This window comes from Molossus molossus, unplaced genomic scaffold, assembly GCF_014108415.1.
Source record: "Molossus molossus isolate mMolMol1 unplaced genomic scaffold, mMolMol1.p scaffold_m16_p_19, whole genome shotgun sequence".
In the NCBI taxonomy this organism is placed as follows: domain Eukaryota; kingdom Metazoa; phylum Chordata; class Mammalia; order Chiroptera; family Molossidae; genus Molossus; species Molossus molossus.
The window spans coordinates 9700792-9724613 of record NW_023425354.1 but is presented as its reverse complement, the minus strand read 5'-3'; the positions used below and the strand labels follow the sequence as shown (position 1 = coordinate 9724613).

General features: G+C 40.9%; 1 protein-coding gene across 1 annotated transcript in view; it reads right to left on the bottom strand.

Annotated features, from left to right (window-relative positions):
* Window positions 1–23822, bottom strand: part of LOC118634537 (ATP-binding cassette sub-family A member 8-like) — a 73471-nt gene that overhangs the window by 6632 nt on the left and 43017 nt on the right. The window contains exons 21-34 of the mRNA XM_036269129.1: window positions 18737–18870; window positions 18067–18204; window positions 15748–15852; window positions 12489–12662; window positions 12171–12284; window positions 10160–10276; window positions 9305–9367; window positions 8778–8869; window positions 7470–7590; window positions 5758–5875; window positions 5021–5112; window positions 1980–2140; window positions 1156–1231; window positions 991–1085 (exon numbers count right to left, since the gene is read on the bottom strand). Of these exons, the coding sequence (XP_036125022.1) occupies window positions 991–1085; window positions 1156–1231; window positions 1980–2140; window positions 5021–5112; window positions 5758–5875; window positions 7470–7590; window positions 8778–8869; window positions 9305–9367; window positions 10160–10276; window positions 12171–12284; window positions 12489–12662; window positions 15748–15852; window positions 18067–18204; window positions 18737–18870 (1600 nt within the window). The remainder of the gene's footprint in view (window positions 1–990; window positions 1086–1155; window positions 1232–1979; window positions 2141–5020; window positions 5113–5757; window positions 5876–7469; window positions 7591–8777; window positions 8870–9304; window positions 9368–10159; window positions 10277–12170; window positions 12285–12488; window positions 12663–15747; window positions 15853–18066; window positions 18205–18736; window positions 18871–23822) is intronic.

Below are 23822 nucleotides of genomic sequence, written 5' to 3'. Positions count from 1 at the left end.
AGCCAAACCGGCCAGGGCCATATTATTAATTTTAAGTTTTTATCAGCCATATACAAGTACCAGCTTTTTATAATAAAATGTCCTGAAGCTGCAAATTTTAAAAATGATTTTGCACAAAGTAAGCCAAAGCCTCGGTACACGTTTCCTGTTTAAATTTGAGGATTTTAAAAATCAGATTGTAGACTATTTGGAGATTCATGCTTAATAATTATTAAAAAAAAACACCATTTGAATGGAAATATTATTCATTACTCATTTAGCAACAATTTGGTACTTATTTCAAGGCAAAATGAGCATGAAAGTTTCTGCTCTCAGGGAGCCCCAGTCTAAGCGGAGACTGATACACTGGTACATGAAATAACACGAGGAACACTATAATGGGGTTCGTGCAGGTTGGTAAGTGAACTCATCTCACTGGGTGCAGAGGCCTGGCTGAGCTGCTTGCCTCTGTGAATTTATTTTTTTTCTTTTCTTTTCTTTTAATCCTCACCCGAGGACACTTTTGCATTTATCTTCAGATAGAGCGGGAGGGAGAGAGGGAGGAAGAGAGAGGAAGAGAAACATCGAAGTGAGAGAGACACATGGACTTGTTGCCACCCACACAACCGCAACCCGGGCAGGGGCAAACTGCATCCCAGGTTCATTTGTGCCCTTAGCAGGAACCAATCCCGGTCTCTCTGGCCCATGGGCCCACGCTCTAACCACTGAGCCGAACCGGCCAGGGCAGCACTATGAATTTAAAAGTGAACTTAACCACAAATTTGACCTAAGAAGTTGATGTAATAAGTGTGTGTGTGTGTGTGTGTGTGTGTGTGTATATATATATATATATCTATATATCTCAGTGGAAGAATTTAGATTTCATTCATTAAAAACTTGGAGAAAAAGAAAAAAAACCAGGAGCAGTTTAAGGGACGGTGTTGACGGGAGTACAAGGTCACAGATTCCCGGCAGGCCTCCACACTGGCCCTGACTGAGCGGGGCTCTCACCACATCTGCAGCTGCCCCTCGGGGTCCATGCCCGTGGACGGCTCGTCCAGCAGCACCACCGAAGGGTTTCCCAGGATGCTCAGCGCGAAGCACAGCTGCAAGGAGAGGAACAGCGTCTGGCTCCCACCTGCGGGCTGCGCAGAGTAACCCGAGCCCCGCCCCTACCTTTCTCTTTATCCCCTCGGGTAAGGCCTTCACGGGCCGCCTCTGCTGGTCCCACAGCTTGAGCGCCTCCACCAACCTGGAGGAAACATGATAGGGCCTTGCAGGCTTCTTGACAAGGACACTTGGTGGGGGGACGGGCCACGCAGACAAGGGTGAGGCACAGAGCTCGGAAATGTGGCTCTGAAAATGGACGCTGGGCCCTGTTACAATGGGCTGGGTTCACCCTTCCTCCCCCCAGATTAGTTTTTCCTTTGAAAAGATTTTAAGTACATTTCATGGTATCCAAATAGCTGTCCTAGCATAGCTTACACTTAAATTTTAGTATTTGTTTTTTTATCTTCACCCAAGGACATTTTTTGTTCAGATAGAGTGGGACGGGGGGGGGGGGAGAGAGAGAGAGAGAGAGAGAGAGAGAGAGAGAGAAACATCGACGTGAAAGGGACACATCGAGTGGCTGCCACCCGCACGACCAACCAGGGCCGGGGACAAACTGCAACCGAGGTACGTGCCCTTAGCGGGAACTGAACCCGGGTCTCTCTGGACCGCAGACCGACGCTCTAACTGCTGAGCCAAACCGGCCAGGGCTAAATTTTAGTATTTTTGATGCATTTACCGACAAATGCCTTTTTCTTTCCATATTTAAGATGAGAAAGTAGTGTAAAACTTGGAAATCACAGAAAACAGTTTCTGATCGCAAAGCTGCCCAGTGTGGTCTAGGTCGGCATTGACAGTCTCTTGCCAAGTCCTGAGTTTCCTGGGAAGGTTGTCACTCCCAACTGTCCCTGGACCCCTCCAGTAGAGGACGGTGTGTCTCCCCCACGTACCGCGCGATGGTGACCTCGGCGTCCGCTTTCCTCAGCCCCTTCACCGCCGCGAACACCTCCAGGTGCTGCCTCACCGTCAGGCTGGGCCACAGCGCGTTCTCCTGGGGACAGTACCCCAGGAACTTGGGGGCGTCCCCTCCGCTGCTGCCTTTTAGTAGCACCTGAAGAGAAAAATTCCTTTCAGACACTGACCTGCATTGCTCCTCTGGGATTCCAGGACATCTGTCTCCTTTCAAACCTAGAAGGACTTGGAGATCTTCTTGGATCTCATTGACTTGGATCACCTGCAACCATTTTGCACTGGAGGGAGGTTGTCAGAGTGTAAATGCATGGAAACAAAGAAATATTTGAGGGAGCTCTGGCTGGTTTGGCTCAGCGGTTAGAGCGTTGGACCCCCAGACCAAAGAATCACAGGTTCGATTCTGGTCTAGGGCATGTACCTCGATTGTGGTTCAGTCCCTCACCCTGGTGGGGGTCATGCAGGAGGCAGCCAATCGATGTCTCTCTCTCATGTGATGTTTCTCTCTCTCTCTCTCCCTCCCATTCTGTCTAAAATTAAAAAAATAAATGGAAAAATATCCTCGAGTGAGTGTGTGTGTGTATATGTGTGTGTGTATGTATGTATAAATATATGTGTGTGTGTGTATATATATACACAACTGTGTGTGTATGTGTGTGTGTATATATATATCTATATCTATATATATCTATAGATATATATATTTATTACTGGTTGAGTGATCCGATAAAGACTGTCTGCTGAGGGACCATTTCAGCAGAAAGATGACAGGGCACTTGCTGTGGAAAAGGCTAGAAATTCAGGGCAGAACAGAGCCTTGTGGAGGGATGATGCTCAATGTGTTCTCAGACCCTGGGCAAAGGGTGGGGACCTGGGGCAGAGTAGTCCAGGGGAGAAGAGAGACATGTGACTGCAGGGACATGGAAATCAGCTCTTGACCAGCAAGTGTGGTGAGAGGTCATTGAAAGTATTAAAGCAGAACAATGACATTGTTTATAAAGATCACACTGGCTGATCTGATTAAAGCTGATTTCATGACATCCAATAGTTGTTGGTTTTATTTTATTGTTTTATTCCTCACCTGAGGATATTTTTCTACTTATTATCAGATAGAGTGAGAGGGAGGGAGGGAGAAAGAGAGACAGAGAGAAACATCGATGTGATTGAGCCACATTGACTGGTTGCCTCTCACGCGATCCGACCAAAGCCGGGGTCGAACAGCAACTGAAGTATGTACCCTTGACCAGAATCAAACCCGCGATTCATTGGTCCATGGGCCGACGCTCTAACCGCTGAGCCAAACTGGCCAGGCAGTTGTTGGTTTTATAATTAAGACCTCACTTAACCTTTAAAATTTTTCATTCCACTCTGTCAATGAATGGTTACCTCTTTTTTGCCCATGCTTAAGAAGAAATAAAATATTGCTTTAGGGTGCAAGTGGTGATTGAATTGGAGGGTGGTCTCAACCGAACTTAGGGTTGGCTGAGCCACAAAAATCACTGAGAAGCACCCTTAATGAACACCTGCTTTCCCAGTGGTGTGACCACCACCCGTTCCCCATGGTGTAGCCCACAGACCTCCGCCTTAGGTTCCGTTTTCCACGCCCCTTGGGCATACATTCCAAATGCGTTCTTAGGGTTATCTATCTTCTGCCCTAGAATCTGGGGGGAAGTGTTCTCCATAACTCATGTTGTGTCTTTAATGAACTGAGCTCTTTTTCTGTTTGCCTGGCCTCCTGTGCAGTTGAACTGCATGGACAGTTCTGTTGACTTCGTATCTCTATTGCTCAACTTTGAGCCTTTCCTTAAAAACACTCCCCCAAGGTGATGTATCCATACCGAAATATGTGTTCCACTAACTGAGCACCTTTTTTGTTTGTTTGTTAATCCTCACCCAAGGATATTTTCCACTGATTTTTAGATAAAGTAGAAGGCAGGGGGTGGGGGGAGAGAAACGTCGATGTGAGAGAGACACATGGATTAGTTGCCTCCCGCATGACCCCAACCAGAGTGGGAGATGAATGAACCTGCAATCCAGGTACACGCCCTTGACTGGGAATTAAACCCACGACCCTTTGGTCCTTAGGCCGATGCTCTAACCTAACTGCTGAGCCAAACCAGCCAGGGCTAACTAAGCACTTTTAAAGGACAATGACTATAATTACTTAATAAAGTTTTCTACTTTTGAGAATGTGTCCAAAGAAACTTGAAACACTAAGTCAAAAGCATATATGCACCACTATATTCACTGCAGCAATAGTCAAGAGTTGGAAACAGCCCAAGTGCCCATCAGTAGATGAGAAGATAAAAAAGCTGTGGTACGTTTACACAATGGAGTACTATTCTTCTGTAAACAGGGAAGAAAATCTTACCCTTTGTGACAGATTGGAGGGACCTGGAGAGCATCATGCTAAGTGAAATAAGCCAGTCAGAGAAAGACAAGTACCACATGGTTTCACTCATGTGTGGAATTTAATGAACAAACTCAACTACCAAGCAACATAGAGACAGACTCACAGAGAGCAGGCTACAGCTCTGGTGGGCTGGCGTGTGGAGGGGTGTTGGTGGGTATGGAGGAATTGAGCAAAAAGAGAGAGAACTCATGGACAGTAGGGTGGTGTTTGGGGGGGGGGGGTTGGGGGGTGGAAGAGGGTCCAGAGAGGATTAAAGGGTGATAAAAAATTAAATTAATTTAAAAAACATTTTTATTCATATTGGGAGGGCAGTGCTCATTGAAAGTGCAAATCCACATGTTTCGTTATAAATAGATCGGTATGCATTCTGGATTCTGATCTGATATTGGACGTCCCCACGAAATGCCTTTGAAGGCATGAATGATTATCCACTTTTAGTGATCGATTCCGGTATATACGAATGTGATAATTGGTGATGTATTATTCTGCCACATTAATCACTTCCTTCATCTAATGAATCAATGAGACTTTGCTGTGTATAATATTTTAACATCTTATAAAATTCATTTTCAGCACCAGTAGAAAACATTTTCCACAGGATTCACGTACCTGTCCAGCAGTGAGTTTTGTGTCTCCAATAATCACTTTAATGGATGTGCTTTTACCAGCTCCATTGTGTCCAAGTAATCCTAAAACCTCACCTGAAAAAAAAAATGGTGACACCTAATGCAAATTGATTTTAATAGTAACGTTAAGAATAAAACATAGTCTGAAGTCTCACTATGTGACAAGTGGTCTGTGTGCTTTGTATATAGTATCTCATTTAATTGGCACAACTCCCCCGAGAGGTTGTTATCAAAGCCCTTTCTTACATACTTGGGGACAAAAGCTCTTCGGGATGAGGTTAGTTGCTCAGTCACACTGAAGGGAAGTGACAAAGTCACTTTGGAAAGCTAGGTGTTTCAGACGCCATCACCTGTGATCCTAAGAACTGTGCAATCATGTTACAAAATGGGGTCCTCTAACGTCTGCTGGTACATCCTGTTCGTTTTATTGTGAAAAATAATGAACACTAGGAAATTAATCGTGCTCATCAAATAGAAATGTCTGGTTTCGGGGGTTCATTTCAACAGAGAGCTCATGGCTTCCATGTGGATGGGACTAAGCCCCTCTCCATGGGCATGCATTCATCAGTTTCTTTAGAAATGAGCCATGTAAAAGGAGCTGTCAAGGTCACCCCACTGAAGGGTCTGAATTAGAGGTGGTGCACAGAACGGTTCTCATCAAGAACCATCACGCTCTAAGGAGGGTCCTGAGTCAACAGCGGAAAAGCCTCGATCTCCAACCTTTTCTAACACAGAAAGAGACGTTTCTTGTGGCAATTTTCTTCTTCTTCTTGGACCAACAGTGCTTCCCCTTCCTCATGTACTCCTTGCGTAGACAGCTGGCGATAATGGCTGGTCTCTGTAAATGACAAGTATATTATATCAGACCTTAATGCTCTCCTTTGGCCTTGAAAAAACTATCCTCCCACTGGGCTGGCTCCTCACTGCACAAGCCGTACATCAAACAAGACTTTCTACTAGGTGACATATTTATTGGCCATTCTTCACTCTTAGCACTTGTTTTTGAAGAGAAAGGACTTTATTTTCCCCTCCTACAAAGGAACTCAGGAACACATTATTTTATATGGCCAGTCCATCTCCCAGAACAGAAGCACCGAGACTTGGAGAAGCACCCAGCCCATCTCTCAGATCAGAAGCACCGAGACTTGGAGAAGCACCCAGCCCATCTCTCAGATCAGAAGCACCGAGACTTGGAGAAGCACCCAGCCCATCTCTCAGATCAGAAGCACCGAGACTTGGAGAAGCACCCAGCCCATCTCTCAGAACAGAAGCACCGAGACTTGGAGAAGCACCCAGCCCATCTCTCAGATCAGACGCACTGAGACTTGGAGAAGCACCCAGCCCATCTCTCAGATCAGACGCACTGAGACTTGGAGAAGCACCCAGCCCCTCTCTCAGATCAGAAGCACAGAGACTTGGAGAAGCACTCAGCCCATCTCTCAGATCAGAAGCACCGAGACTTGGAGAAGCACCCAGCCCATCTCTCAGATCAGAAGCACCGAGACTTGGAGAAGCACCCAGCCCATCTCTCAGATCAGACGCACAGAGACTTGGAGAAGCACCCAGCCCATCTCTCAGATCAGAAGCACCGAGACTTGGAGAAGCACCCAGCCCATCTCTCAGATCAGAAGCACCGAGACTTGGAGAAGCACCCAGCCCATCTCTCAGATCAGAAGCACCGAGACTTGGAGAAGCACCCAGCCCATCTCTCAGATCAGACACACAGAGACTTGGAGAAGCACCCAGCCCATCTCTCAGATCAGACGCACAGAGACTTGGAGAAGCACCCAGCCCATCTCTCAGATCAGACGCACAGAGACTTGGAGAAGCACCCAGCCCATCTCTCAGATCAGACGCACAGAGACTTGGAGAAGCACCCAGCCCATCTCTCAGATCAGAAGCACCGAGACTTGGAGAAGCACCCAGCCCATCTCTCAGAACAGACGCACTGAGACTTGGAGAAGCACCCAGCCCATCTCTCAGAACAGACGCACAGAGACTTGGAGAAGCACCCAGCCCATCTCTCAGAACAGACGCACTGAGACTTGGAGAAGCACCCAATCACCTTTAAAGGACAAAACAATACGCTGTGGACTGGACTTTGCCCTGAATTTTGTACAGTCTACTTTCTCCTAGAAGCATCACTTTGCTCGGTTTCTAAAATTCACAAGCTCTTTCTTGGCTCCTGTAATTTCAATTTCACTCCACTTGTTGTTTTTTAGTCTAAGAAAGACAAAGCAAGTTAACATGGCTTTTAGTCTGTTCCTTTGGATGTCAAAATGAGGACTCACTGCTAAAATAAAGTTATGATCCTCATTTGTGTGAATTAGAGAAACACAAAATTCGTTGGAGAATTAGACTTGTAGACAGGCCACTTTTTGTTTTTACTCATTTGTGTTATTTGATGAAAGACTACTTTGTATGTTTTATACCTCGTCAAAGTTTGGGGAATTCAAGGCATTTGCTGTTCTCTCTCTTTCCATCTGAACATCTTCGTCCTCCTCTTCCGGCTCTTCTGGGTTTTGGCACACACTGATGCTCCTTGGAGAAATCCTGTAGTCAAAACCACCCATCAACAGTTGATCTTGGGTTTTTATCCTTATATCAAAAGCACTGCATTCTCTAAATCTTATACTTGAGTAGATTGGGTAATTCATAACCCATCATAATCTTCCCTCGATACAGCGACCCCTCCCTACTTCCCAACACCCTGCATCTGTCCATGGTACTACTACATTTAATGACCACTGCTTCTTACATGTCTTTCATTCTTCTTCTCTATAGAAACATTACCTTAAAAAATATCAATGGGTAACTTAGTTCCTGTTACCTGATGGGGAATTTTAATATCATAGCTTAATGAAATAATATTTCTGGACACCCTAGCTCTGACACTAACATGTTAGCAATATATTTTCATAGGGATATTAAGTCAGAATATTTGAAGTCAGGATGTGCTCCACCCCCCCACCCCCCACCACCCCCCCTCGCCGGGCAAAAAACAAATACAAGTAAGGTGCTTGATCTCCTATTAAGCTTGGCCATGTCTTTGGAATATGGGTCAGGTTCACTCTTTTTCCTTCATTCTAGCTCTGTCCTCTTACTCCGAATATAATCTCATTCTCTTCTCTCTTTCTTTAACCTAATCTCCATACGGATCTTAGATTTCTTAAACATCTCCTTTTATCGGGGAGGTCTGCCCCCTGACTCTGGGTCAGCATTCATGGTGGAGCTGACGTTGTGTGGGAGACACACAAGGAGTAAGATGCTAACGGCCGCGTCCTTGAACGGTGCCTCAGCTTTCACGCTCCATGAATAACGGAACCAGTCTGCGGTCCACTAGTTGGACTTCTCACCTGCCCAGGAAAAGAGCAGTTATTGCTGCCTTTGATCTATCGATCATTCTATTCTTCCTTTCTGGACGAAGAGCATTCTCTCACTGCTGATTTATTCCAGTGAGCTGCTGTTTAAACTGAACTAGCTGCATGAAACTTTCCCCAGCGTTTCACTGCACAGCATTGGATAAGAGTCCTTAAGATTCAGTGCTTCAGGTCTGTTTGCTCCACTATTTATAATCTTGGATTGAGGGACCTAGATCTCTATTATGTGTATTGACACATGGTTCCTACCCCAGCCTATTCTAGCACTTGGCACTTTTTAATGGATTAATTTATGCATGAAAAATATGTTTTAAAACTTTGATCACTGAAATAAAAGAATCCAATTTGATTTCTCCCAACCGGAAGAAGGGATCCTTCCTCATCGATTTCTTTCCACACTTCCATTCCAGACATCGAAGAACAAAAAGCAAGACGATAAAATGGAAAAAAGGCTAGGAATAAAGAGATGTACAATTAGAAACACTAAAAGAAAAATGATTTCACATTAAAAGTGAATTAGGAACAATTGGACTTCTACAAAATGCATTTGGCAAAATCATTACCCATTTCCAATAATCATATTCATCAAATTGTGAAACTATCAAATTCACTCCCAATCTTGTTTACAGAAATATAGGAAACAAATATAATTATGTGATGCCATTACTTTAAGTCATTTCCTCTGATAAGTGTACAGTGTTCTTAAAAGCCTATAATCTGGTTCACTGATCTTTATTAAAATGTTCCATTTTGTAAATATTTTATCTTTGTGGGCTACCAATACTTATACATCCACCTTCATAAAAAGTTTCACTGTGTTTACAGGAATTGAAATGGTTTAGTTTAGTAAAATACAGGATGAATTTTAAAGAAGAATGTGCTCTTACAGCTAGGAATGGCAGAATGGGCTGTGAGGTTTCGCCTCCATTAAACAGAGAAAACGCAAAATGCTGCAAGAAGAAAGACAACAGGAAAAGTTTTACTTGGTGAATTTTAGCCATTTCAATGCGAATCAGCCCGCTGACAGCCCTACTGGCTTGTCCCCAGATTTCCCCGAAGTATTAGCTAAGTGTTCATTCCAAAATGTGTAGCAGGGGCTGTCTTCTTTGCTCCCAAGGTTTATGAGCCACTGTGTTTTTATTTGGAGCAACAGGATTTAGCAATCATTCATCACCTGGTGAGAGAATTTGAGGGGTCTGTGCTAGCCTCCCCAAACATTGAGAGAGAGGCAAGATTTATCCTTATCACACAGACCTTCCCAACCCTTCTGGTGCCCATTATTCCTTTCATGAGGCCCCTTTCTTTTCTATCATTTCCCCATGGATACTCTTCATTCACGTATTGTACCTCCTTTCCATTTGTGGAAGTGTACGTATCAGTCAGCTAGAAAAAAAAAAGGGTTGAGAGCTTCTCTAGAATCCTGAAATCCCTAAGATTAGAGACATTTCACTTGCCTCCTGGAGCTGAGCATGCCCAGCAGAGTACAAAGCCCAGCCTGAGTGTAAAGGCTGCTCTGTTTCTCACCACCCGTGTTACTTCCTCCCCACCCATCACTTCGGGCCAACTCTACGCCTACAGCTCAGCTGGAGTGTACTGTCCTATTTGAGAGCAGTTCAGTTGAAATCCGTGAAGCAGACATCGTCAAACGTCATGCATACTGAACATGCTGCAGGTTCCCAACCCCAAGCAAAGCTTTCACTGTTGGCCGTGAGTTCCAAGGTCACCCTGGCGGCATTACTTACATGGAAGGATAAGAGCACGAAGCCAATTAATGTGGTGTGTGGTATTAAAAACATGAAGTACAGTATGGGAAACCCAGGTAACTCCATCATAAACATGGCCACGCAGAAGATGGTGAACTAAAGAAAATAAAAACAGGCATATGAACCACTCTGAATGTCAATAGATGCTCCAAATTAAGATGGCTCATCTTGGAGATAGTTCTAATTTCCACTCCAACCTCAAAAACCCAGCTGAAATGAGCATATCTCCACTGACATTTTGGCTCGGTGACAGCCACATCCCCTGGGCCCAGAGTATCTTCATTGAGACATCACTGAATAGATCGAATATTGAGAGCATTTTAATTACAGAAAAGGGAAACAGGTGGTGTAAAGTTCAGAATAGTATATAAGCAATCATCATAGGTAAAGATTGAAATCGGTATCTGTTAGGAGTAAAGTGATACAAAGGAGACGTTGTTAGCCATACCGATGAAGAAATACAAGCATTTAATCGCCGGAGGGGCTCAGTAGAGGTACTGAAATACCAAATCCGGGGATAAGGGAAAGTTATAAGTACACCTGATGCTCTCAGACTTTTTGTTCTAAACTACTGTGATGCCTCCCTAAAAGTTTCAGTACTTCTAATTTCTGTTATAAACCACCACTTTTATGGCTGCCAGAATATTCTTCCTAACAGCGTATCTCTGATTATAGTTCTTTTCTTAACTATAAGCTTCCATTGGGGGGGGGGGGGAGAAGATTGATTTGGTTTTCCACTTATTTATGCATTCATTGGTTGATTCGTGTATGTGCCCTGACCAGGTATCAAACCCACAACCTTGGCCTATTGGACAATGCTCTAACCAACTGAGCTACCCGGCCAAGGCTGTAGAATAAATTGAGCACATCATTCAAAGCCAGGCCTGGTTCCAACCACCGTGTTCACCATGACTAAGGCTACGCTCAGGCTGCAGACTGTTTTCTATCCACATTCATGCCAGATTATTACCAGTAGCGAGGACTTTCTCCTGACCTGAGCATTCTGCCCTTTGGGTTTCTGCTTGTTCATTATTTTCTATTTACATCATCCTTCTTCTCCAGCTGTTGAAATCTTACTCTCCTTCAGGTGTCACTTCCTACAGAAAATCTCTGCTCTCATTTTTATGAATGACTCTCTCCCTTTGCCGGTTTACCTCTTGATTACTCAGTTGTTTTAGACTTTGAAAGATGGATGGTATCTCAATAACCTTCGCCTCATCACTATGTCTTAGTACGTCACTGTTGACTCAGCCGTGTGCCCTCTGAGAGCCCTTTCAGTGTTGGAACTGTCGGTGACAGGACATTGGAATAGATGCTTCTGGATCGCATATGTACTGCCTCCTCATTCAGAAAGATGAAGTGTTGCTTTATAGCATGAATTCTTAATAGAGAGCTGGAGATGTCGTTTCTAGTTTTAACTATGCTAGTTACAGAACTTACATAACTTCATGGAGATCTTCGAGGTTATTTCTTTTGCAATAAAAAGTAAATTCAGGTGGTTTCCAGGTTTCTGGCTATTAAATATTTTATGGTTAGAAAAAGTGTGGCCACTTTTAAAGAAAGACAGGGTAGAAATATAGAGAGGAAAAAGATGCACATTTTGAGCCCTGGCTGGTTTGGCTCAGTGGTTGGAGCATTGGCCAGTGGACCAATGAGTCGCAGGTTCAATTTCTGTCAAAGGCACGAACCTCGGTTGCAGTCCCTGGTCAGGTCCTGCGGGAGGCAGCCGGTCGATATGGCTGTGACACATCAATGTTTCTCTCTCCCTCCCTCCCTCCCTCTCTGTCTAATGATAAATGGAAAAATATCCTCAGGTAAGGAATAATAATAAAAAAAAAAGATGCACATTTTGAAAAGGATCCCTGGGTAAGGCAAACTTTAAATAATTTAGACTGTAATAGTAATTAATTCTACCAAGAGCAAATTTTAAAGCATTAGCTCAGAATCATATATTACACATTTATAATAATTTCAAAAAACACATACTTACGATAAAGAAGCAAAAAGACCAAAGGCCACAATGTTTTCTCCCCTTGCGAAAAATGAATGAAATTACATACATAAGGAAGATAAGAGATGCAGCATAACCGATAGAACATGGGATCTGAAAGGAACAGGGATGTTGAGTTAAAGACAAATGCAATGTAGAAAAGCACTTAGGATTCAAAACATTGTTACAGCACCGGGCCTCACAGTTCTTAACAATTCATGCCAGTGTGGCTCTCAACGAAAGCAGCTGGCCTCTTCCAAGTTTTAATTAAATCGTACCCTGACATTTGTTCTATGAATATCGTAAATTGGAACTCACCTGCATAAGGTGATTTGAAACGCTAAATATAAAGTCTTGGGAGAGTAAAAGTAATTCCAGCAAATACACAGAGAGGAACATCAGCCAGTACAGTGGGACATCCACCAGCCCCTGTCCAAGCCAGTACGCAGAAGGGAAGAGCCCCGAAATCCGCAGCTGGGACCACGCTTTGTTCTGATCGGAGACAGCAGAAACACAAATGGTATTTTAATTTCGGGTTTAGGGAAATGTGGATTACGTAAGAAAATATTCAAAACAAAACTGTCATTTGTAATAATTCCGCATCATGGCTACCCATGTTATCTGGACCAAGGGATAGGAATCGTTTCAAACATACTAATTACCCATCCAAATATTTGTGTATGTGTACCTAAATATAAATGCCTTCACAAATGTAAATGTATATTGTATCCCTTATCATCGTCTGAATCAACTACTAAATTACATATTTTAAAACAACTCAGCCAGTGATGCGGGTTGGGGTACAAATTATACCTTAAACCTTTCTCATAATTTTGAACATATTGTTTTCTATGAAAAATATTTACATTCACTTGCTGATGGTCACTGATTAGCTATATGATGCTCCTGTCTGAGACATACTTGGAGTTAAGGATCCACATCAAAGTCTCCCAGTACAGAGCAGGTAGTGCAGCTGATAAGGATTTGGTGATCTACTCGATATGGGGGTGAAGCTACGAGGAAAGTGAAGGCTGGTTCAGGTTACCGACGAGATAACCGATGCAGAGGGCTGACATGGACGGAGATAGAAAATATGAAAGGAACACATTTAAAAATATCATAAATTTAGTTTCGGAAGCGTGAAATTGGAGAGTCTGCGATGCCTCCGGTGGAAAAGCTGGAAAAAGAGTCTGAATCAGCGTCAAAGGTGAAATAGAAAGAGTCAAATCTGTGAGCACCCGTAGGGCACCTGAGATCTGACGCCCCAGGGTTCGAGGAGCTTGCGTGGGAGGACATGACATCTAACATGAACAGAGAGAGCCGGGGGTTGAGTTCTGAAGCTCTCCAACATTCAGAGATAAGATAGAGGACAGAGCAACTCCAGAGGGAACAGAGAGACGGTGGCCAAAGTGTCGGGAGGAGCGTGGTGGAGTCATGCCTCACACAGCCCACAGAAAGGAAGCGCTCATGTTTTCTATGGGCGACCTTTTACGTTTGGACTATGTTAATGCTAAAATGATTGCTAGGTACATCAGGCTAGTAGCTGGCCTTTCCCTAGATGCCTGTGGATTCAATACAAGGAAGGGACCACTACATGTGCAACACTCTCCTGAGGCAGCAGAATTCTTCGGAGAGGAACCGAGGATAAAGACCGTGGTGAGTAAACAGAGATGCTTATGGAAGGTTTCATGCACTTTGCATAATAAAGTTACAACAATGGAGCTATTCAAGGATATTCCATTGGAATGTGTAAGCAAAGCTAGTGGAAGTTGGCCTGCATAGATTAGTCATATAAATTCATCACCCTGTGATCACTACTCAGAATGTGTCTCCACTTAGGGCTACTGATCAGAACCTTCCTCTTAACAAGATGCTCTGATCATCGGGAGGCACATGAAAGACTCGTTTGGGTTAATGAGTTTCTGTAAATGAAAATTTATAAATAGATGGTCAGTTAAGCATTGGGATTTTCTTTTGATTTCTCTAAGTTCTTGAAATTTTCGAAACATAATTTCCTTTTATTTCAGCTATCTAACTTACTTGCAATGTAATTTTCAAACACTAAAAAATACCCATATTAAGTATACAGTTACATGAGTTTCGATGAATGAATATATTACTGTATCACAATCATAATGAAAGCATAGAACATTTCTATCCCCCCCTTTCCCATGCTCCTTTGCAGTCAGTGGCCTTCATTGCTGGTTACAAGGAACCACAGGTCTACTTTCTGCCCTTATGGATTAGTTTTACCATTCTGAGAACTTCACATCAATGAAACCATTCAGCATTTACTCTTCTGTGTCTCATTCATATTGGTGAATTTATTAGTGGTCCCTTCTTTGGTACTGCTGAGTAGCAGTACATTGTATCAGTATACCAGAATTTATCTGTTCACAGCTTACTGGGCATTTGGGCTGTTTAGGTTGCTGGCTATTATGAATAAAGCTGCTAACAATATTAATGTAAAAGTCTGCTTGTGGAAGATGTTTTCTTTTTTCTTGGGTAAATACTTAGGAGAGGGATTGCTGAGTCACACAAGAAGCATATTTTTGATTTATAAGAACGAGCCAAAGTGTTTTGCAAAGTGATTGGACCATTTACATTCCCATCAGAAATGCATCAGAATTTCAACTTCTCCACATCTTCACCAACCTTGATATTGTCAGTCATTTTGACATTTATTCATTTTAGTTGGTATGTAAAGGGATCTCATCAGCCATTTTTTTATGGAAGTCTTTTCCATCTATATGTCTTCTTTGCTGAAGTAGCTGTTCAAATAGTTTGCCCATCATTGAAATTAGGTTATAGCCTGTTACTGAGGTGTAAGAATTCTTTATATTGTTGACACAAATCTTTTGTTATATATATGCATTGTGAATATTTCTCTCCCAGCCACAGCTTTTTATTTGCTTATTGGTGTTTTACAAAAAAATAAAAGGTTTTCACTTTGATGAAGTTCAAGATATCACTTTCTTGTATGGGATATGCTTCCTCTGTCCCGACTAGGAAATATTTGCCTACCATAGACCTATGATTCATTTCAAAATAACTGTGTGTGCGGCGGGAGTTGAATGTTGAGAACATTTGTTTCATAACAGTATCAAAGTTGTTTCCATACAGTTTCCTGAAAAGTCTAGACTTAACCCATTTGATTACCCGACAGTTTCATTGAAAATCACTTGATGATATCACTTGTAGTGGTTTATATCTGAAATGTCTATTCCACTTTATATATTTACGTGATCATCCTTAAGAAATACAGCACATTTGCAGTTAGTATGACTGTGGTAAGCTTTGAACTCAGAAGCATGTCTTTCAATTTCATTTTTCTTCTTCAAAGTTATTTTGTTTCCAGTTCTTTGCATACTCATATACATTTTAGAATCATTCTGTAGAATCTATTTATCTACACATTTACATTTCCACTTATAAAATTTCCTTTTATTTTGATGACTTAGGATTATGTCTGACTTGACTGCTCAAGTGAACATATACAAACAGCCTCTTGACATGTTATATTACCTTCAACATGTTATCATGCAGAGCAAGGGCAGTTTCAGTTACTCATGGTTACCTTATAATCATCAATGCTGTTCATGGCGATATAAGGAGCACAACAGGATGACAAAAGCCACCAGACCATGGAAGGCATCCCGAATTCCAATGGACCAAATGGCATCTTTTGAAAAATAAAATGCAAAAAATATAATGAGCTGCATGAACAAATTCAAAATTCATTTTCTGGAATACATTTCTAAAGATATGAAACAGATTGTGCATAACCCTGCCTTACATCCCTTCTGTTACCAACCTCTTAACTACCATCTAGTTTTGAAGCTTGACTTTTGGCCTGATACCCACATTTATGCATAAGGAAAGAGATGCAAAGAAGGTCTGAATCACTAATGCGACAGAGTTGGAAAGTAATACTGGTCACGTCTTTCATTCTCTGACTTCATGATTTTAAAATGGGTGCCGATGCTAAATAACGATAATAACGAACATTCCATTTCCTCACCGCTCTTTATCACTGTTTCAAATGTAATAGCTTGACTCAAAAATCCTATCGGGGATGCTATGGGCACAGCGACGTCCATTCCCTTTTGGGGTACGCCACGAGACCGGAGAGGTATTGGCTGAGGATTCACAAGTGGAGACGGGTACTGGAAGGGAAGTAAAATCGCCGAGGAAAACCTGTGCCCTTGTGTACACACAGTGCTGTCCTGTATGTGACCCTCTTTCAGGACAGAAGATGCACAGACCCTCTTGAAAACAGTCCCTGCTGTTTCATGATTCACACAGTTGTGCCCTGACCAGGCACATTCCTGAAAACCAGTCATAAGCAGAGCCTGATGGTCTCCAGCCCGGCCACCAGGGACACTTCCTAGCCACAGAAGGTGAGATTCAAGTTTACTGTCAGGATATTTCCAAAACACCTGCATGCGGATTGGGGTCAGGACCCTGTGGCAAATCCAACGACTCTGGGCGGGACAGAAACAAGGGCTGAACTGACAGAAAGCTCTTCCTTGCCAGTGAGGAGGTACATTGGAATAGAGTGTAAAATGAGTTGCTGGAGATGGTTAGAGTTAAGGGCATATAATTAATTATAAGACAACTAACTGGTTCGTATCCTCAGACTCACCCAACCGAAACAAGATGTTTTTATAGCTGGACACCCAAGGTAACAACTCAATGATTGTACCCTCCCTCAGAAACCAGAAACTTGGAAAAGCCTTCACAGTCATAGAGGAGGTTAATTAAATAAACCATTGTATATATTTTAAAAGTAATAAATATTTGATGGGTGACTAAACTTTTTTGCTTTCATGATTAAGTTCCTAACGGAAAGGAATGTTTATTTCCTGAGGACATAGTGAGGTATTTTGGAGAACGTAACTCAAGATCTTTCTAGAGCATATAAAAATAATGATGGATACATGGTCCATTTTACATATACATGGGTAGACAGTTATCAGCCAAATATATGATCATAAAAACCTCATAGTTGAGTGGGATATGGGTAACTTCCTTACCTCTGATATTGATATATGTATTTGACAAATAAGTAATTCAGTGTTTCAGCTGCTATCCTAGGTACAGGGTATTACATAGTGTTAAAAATGCACGCCGAGAGAACATTCTAGGAGGAAGGGATATATTTAGGGAAAAATAAAGAGGAATCATTACAGACCCTGACGGGTATGCTGGTTTCCAAACCTAAAGGGCCGTGTACACTCCAATCACCGGGGCCTTTTTGCAGAAATAGGATTTTTTTGCCTTCATGAAAAAGCTGGTTTGGTTTAGAGTAGGCTCTAGGAATTAGTATTTTTGACAAGGAACTGGAGTACTTCTAATGTAACCAGTCTGCAAGTCTAGCCTGAATTTGTCCTGAAAATTTTTTTTTGTAGCATTTATAAAAGTAATAATAAAGCTTCTATTTTTCTCTTTCTTTTTTTCTTTCTCCTCTTCTCCCCTCCTCTCCCCTCCTCCCTCCCTCCCTCCCTCCCTTCCTCCCTGCCTCCCTCCCTTCCTCCCTCCTTCCCTTCCCTTCCCTTTCCTTCCTTCCTTCCTTCCTTCCTTCCTTCCTTCCTTCCTTCCTTCCTTCCTTCCTTCCTTCCTTCCATTATTTTTGTGCTAATCACAGTGCTACATGATTTTACTTTCATTTCCTTACATTCTCTTTGAAAATATATTTTGTTAGTTCTATTTTGCATTAAAAAAAACAAAAACCCTGAAGCTCTGAAAATCATGTTGATTTCCCCAAGCCACAGAGCTCGGATGAACCCGAATGCTAATTTATCATGCAGGGGTTTACGCACTAAGGATAGAATTCCAGCCCTGAACAGAGTGACCAGGGCGTTCCCGATGGAGAGTCATAAAAGCACATACTTACTGGCATGAATGTACTTCTCTCCGTTTGGATCCGTGCTGATGGTGTGACCATCTTAAGTAACCCGTTACTGACAATATCCATAAGAATTGGGAAACAATTCAGTCTTTTGGTATTGCATGCTAATGAAAATCTATAATTCTAAAATATAAAAAGCAAGGTTATAAATTCTCAGAGATCTTCATTTTTTTTCTAAAGAGATCAAAATTCAATATCTTAATTTTAAAAAATCATGTTTTTAAAATGGTGTTCAATAATCAGAACAAATACAAACTCTGTGTAAATAAACCAAAACATGTATATAGGCTGTATCTGATTTTATAGGTGTCTGGATCATGACTAGAACCAAATATTATTATTGTTGAAGAATAGAACAGAAGTTTAGAGTAGATGCACTAGAAAATCCTTGAGAGAAACATGTGTTTTTTGGACTTAAATATGTTCTTCACAGTGAGTATTGTATAGTATTTATTTTGCTAATGTACACAGTTTTTAATTGGTATTCAGCAATTAATATATGAATTATTTATGATACTAATGACTGCAATTAACTAAGTAACCAAAGCAGCATTTGCTTTTCATTTTTGTTTCCTAAACTGAAGGCCTGAGTATATTGATAGTTTATTAGCTTTGTACACCTGCAGGAAAAGTTGCTAAAGAGAGACCAGCGTACCTTCTCATGACTGGACACTATGATGGCCCCATTGTACGAAAGATCATCCAGGCCATTCCTGCTTCCGGACGCATCCACTTCCAAAGCCAAGTTCTGACGCTCCACGGAGTGTATGAAGTCATCAATACTCGCCCCTAAGTTGTAGTTAAATATATCAGGTATCTCAAAACTAAGAAAATTGCCTGGCCGGTGTGGCTCAGTGGTTGAGCATCGACCCGTGCACCAAGAGGTCACCAGTTCATTTCCCGGTCAGGGCACATGCCCAGGTTGTGGGCCCGATCCCCAGTGGGGGGCTCACGGGAGGTGGCCAATCGATGTTCTCACTCATCAATGTCTCTATCTCTCTCCTTCTGCCTTCCTCTCTCTCTCACATCAAGAAAGAAAAAGAAAAATTTTAAAAACTAAGAAAAATCAATGTCAAATTGTGCAGTGAAAGTAAAATTAATGACCTTATGGAATACTTGCTGTAATAAGTACCGTGAGGATATTTTCTCACATGATGACATGCCTGCTACTGTGAATCGAAAAAATCTACTCAGTTCGGCTGGTGTGGCTCAGTGGCTGAGTGCTGACCCACTCACCAAGAGGTCGCCAGTTCGATTCCTGGTCAGGAGGAATGCCCAGGTTGTGGGCCTCATCCCTAATGGGGGGCACGCAGGAGGCAGCCAGTCAATGTTCTCTCTCATTGATGTTTCTCTCTCTCTCTCCCTCTCCCTTCCTCTCTCTAAAATCAATAAAAAAATTTTTTTAAATAAATAAAAAAATCTCACTTCTCAAGGAGTTTATAATATATTTATTCACTTATGATTACTGCCATATGGTATATTTGGAATAGATTTTTTTCTAGAAGATTTCAATGAGTAGCCATACCAATACAGTTTTAATGACACAGATCATCTCTACTAATTAACCACCAAATTTTCTAAAGCTCACGTCACTACCACCAGATTATCAATAGATTTTCAAAATGATTCTTGATATAGGAAGAAACTTGTTGAATGGCTATGTAAAGAGCTCCAAAGACCTCCCCAGAAAAACAACCATAACTTGTAAAAATTATTCAAAAACCAACAAATTAAAATATTTTGATTGTCTTAAAGACATACGGAAAATGAAAAAAAACATTTATTTAAGAAAATCTACTAAATCTGTGTAAGAACACTAAGAAACTGTGACAAAAACCTGTACCTTCACAACCCTTCCTTGATTAGCATAGCAAAAGCTCTACTCTGAATGGGTGTAGGAAAGAAATCAGGGGTTCTTCCTCCTTAAGCCAGTCTAAGGATACAGCATCTTCCAGACAGGAACTGGGGTGGGGATGAGAACCACTTGCCCTTATATTAGAGCTTCTACCTTATGGGGAAGAAGAGAACTCTAGATCTCTCAGTCACTCATTTCTGGTCTCAGCTTCTGCAAACATGAAGCTGAAGGCAATGAGAAAGTTTGGTGGCCTGCCCCTCCCAGGAAGATAAGAGGATATCTATTGAAGTTGCATCCCTCCCTCACACCATACACAAAAATTAACTCAAAATGCACCACAGTCCTAAATGTAAGAACTAAAAGTATAAAAGCCTTAGAAGAAAAGATAGCAGTAAATCTTTGTGATCTTGCATTAGGCAAAGCCTACTTAAATATATCATCAGAAGCACAGGCAAGGAAAAAAATAAGTTGAACATAAAAATTAAAACATTATGCTTCAAAGGACACAAATAACAAGGTGAAAAGACTATCTACAGGATGAAATAAAATATTTGCAAAACATTTACAGTTGATTCTTATTATTTCCAGTAGTTATGTATGCACTTTTAGAAAGTCACCACAAATACTGAATTAGTGAATACTGGATCATTGCTCCTAGGGGAAACAAAAGGGTAGGTTTCCGCATACCTCTGGCCTTTAGCCAATCAATGCATTGCTTTATTTTATGTATGTTTCTTTGCATTCATTGTTGATTCATTAACATTGATCTCATAGCCAACAGCACTGTAATGTATGCCTAAACAAAGCTAATCTAACACACGTTTTCTCTGTAAGGTACATCGCAGCCTTCTTTACTTATGGACATTGGAATGCACTACACTTGGGGGCTATTTTATTTTACTTTTTTATAATGTGTGTGTGTGTGTGTGTGTGTGTGTGTGTGTGTGTGTTGGTAGTTCAGAAAAAAAGTATTTTAGTTTCATAATATATAATTATAAGTTCTACCAGGCCTGTAGATCCCAGCTACAACTGTTATGAAAATGCTTAAGACTGTTGTCAAATTTGGGGAAACTTCTCTTGAATTTCTTTCATATATAAGCTGTAAGATTGAAGTCATTTCAAGTTTTCTTGTGCAATTAGTAAAATTAACTGTTCTTTGAAGTGACTATACTCAGTTTGTCATCATTGTTTTTTTTTTTATTTAAATTTTATTTTTTAGTTACAGTTTGCATTCAATATTATTATTTTTTTAATTTTTCTTTATTGATTTTAGAGAGAGAGGAAGGGAGAGGGAGAGAAAGATAGAAACATTGATGAGAAAGAACATCGCTTGGCCGCCTCCTGCATGCCCCCCACTGGGGATTGGGTCCACAACCTGGGCATGTGCCCTGACCAGAAATTGAACCAGTGACCCCTTGGTGCATGGGTCAATGCTCAACCACTGAGCCACACCAGCCGGGCTCAATATTATTTTGTATTAGTTTCAGGTATATAGCATAGTGGTGAGGGCCATTTTAAACAACAACAGCAACAAAAATACCAAGAAAACCACAAAAATGTAAAAAATGTGGCACTAAATAGAATACAGAAAGGATATTTGTTTACAGTATGAAATATTGTTAATGGTATTAGAGTTGAAACAAGAAGGCAGATTGACACCTTGTTCTACCTCAGCTGGAAATGTGTACATCAGGTGACACAACATTTTTCCATCTCTGAGCATATCTGTGAATGACCACAAAAGTGCCATGAGTATTGGATTTGGGGACTACAAATACATTTTAGTGAGTAGACAAGTTTATAAGTACATAATCTGTGAATAGTGAGGGTTTGTTTTATCTAATAAGAGGCTTGTGTCTAGAATATATAAAAAACACTTAGAACTCAATTAAAAAAAAACACAAATAAGCAAATTTTAAAAATGGGAATAAAAGACATTTCTCCAAAAAAGATATGCCATCAGTCAGGAAGCACATGAAAAGATGCTCAACATCTTTAGCCATTAGAAAAATGTCAATCAAACCACAAGATACCACTTGACACACATTAGAATGGGTCTCATAAAAAGACAGAAAATACCAAGTGTTGGCAAAGATGTGTAGAAGTTGGAACCCTTACAAAAGGCTAATATAAATGTAAATTGGTGCAGGCACTTTAAAAAATAGTTTGGCAGTTCCTCAAAAGATTAAACATCATCACCATATAGCACAACAATTCTACTCCTACATTTATATCCCAAAGAAATGATAAAAACACATTCACATAAAAACTAGTACATTCATAATTACCAATTATTTAAAAAACAATAAAATATTCAGCCTCTGATGAATAATAAAAGGTGGTAAAAGATGAAGTACTGACATGCTACAACATAGATGAACCTTGAAAACATCATGCTAAGTGTAAGAAGTCAGTCACAAAAGATCTTGCACTGTATGAATCTACTCATATCCAATGTCCAGAGTAGCAAATCCATAGAGATAGAAAATAAATTTGTGACTGACCAGAGCTGGGGACAGAATGAATGGGAATGATTACTAACGAGTATGGGATTTCTTCTTGGGACGACAATATTCTGAAATGAATGGTACTGAAGATCACACAGCTCTGTGAATACACAAACAACCATTGAATTGTATATTTTAAATGAATAAATATGGCATTTGAATTTTATCTTAAGCTGTTAAAAATGTGTGTTTGTGTGTGTGTACAAACCCTTTTCTTTTGCAAAATGCCATCAGATCATTGATTTCTCCTTGACAAATTCTTTCTTAATTTCTGGTCTATTTTGGCTTGTCCATTCATCATCCCCGAGCCTCAAGAATTGTTTTGAACGCATGCTTAAGAAGTAAAAAACTGATCCAGCAATACATCAAAAAAATTATTCACCATGACCAAGTGGAATTCATCCCAAGGATGCAAGGCTGGTACAATATTCGCAAATCAATAAATGTGATACACCACATAAATAAAATGAAGAATAAAAACCACATGATCATATCAATAGATGCTGAAAAAACCTTCAACAAAATCTAGCATCCATTTCTGATAAAAATGCTCAGCAATGTGGGAATAGAGGGATCATATCTAGACATAATAAAGGCCATATATGAAAGACCTACAGCTAACATCATTACTCAATGGGCAAAAACTAAAAGCATTTCCTTTAAGAACAGAAACAAGACAAGGATGACCACTTTTCCCACTCTTATTTAACATAGTACTGGAAGTCTTAGCCACAGCAATCAGACAGGAAGAAAAAGTAAAAGGGATTCAAATTGGAAAGGAGGAAGTGAAACTGTCATTATTCGCAGATGACATGATACTATACGTAGAAAACCCCAAAGACTCCATAGAAAATTTACTAGACTTAATAAATGAATTTGGCAAGTAGCAGGATACAAAATTAATTTCAAGAAATTGATGGCATTCTTATACACCAAAGATGAACTCACAGAAAGAGAAACTAAGAAAACAATCCCATTTACCATTGCTGCAAAAAAATTAAGATACCTAGGAATAAACTTAACCAAAGAAATAAAGGACCTATTTGCAGAAAACTACAGGTCATTGAAAAAAGAAATAGAGGAAGATATAAAAAAGTGGAAGCACGTACCTTGTTCACGGCTTGGAAGAATTAACATCATTAAAATGTCCATATTACCCAAAGCAATCTATAGATTCAATGCAATCTCCATCAAAATACCAATGACATATTTCATAGAACTAGAACAAATACTTCAAAAGTTCATATGGAACCAAAAAAGACCCTGAATAGCCACAGCAATCTTGAAAAAGAAGGACAAAGTAGGAGGGATCACATTATCATATTTCAGGTTATACTACAAAGCCACTGTAATCAAAACAGCCTGGTACTGACACAAGA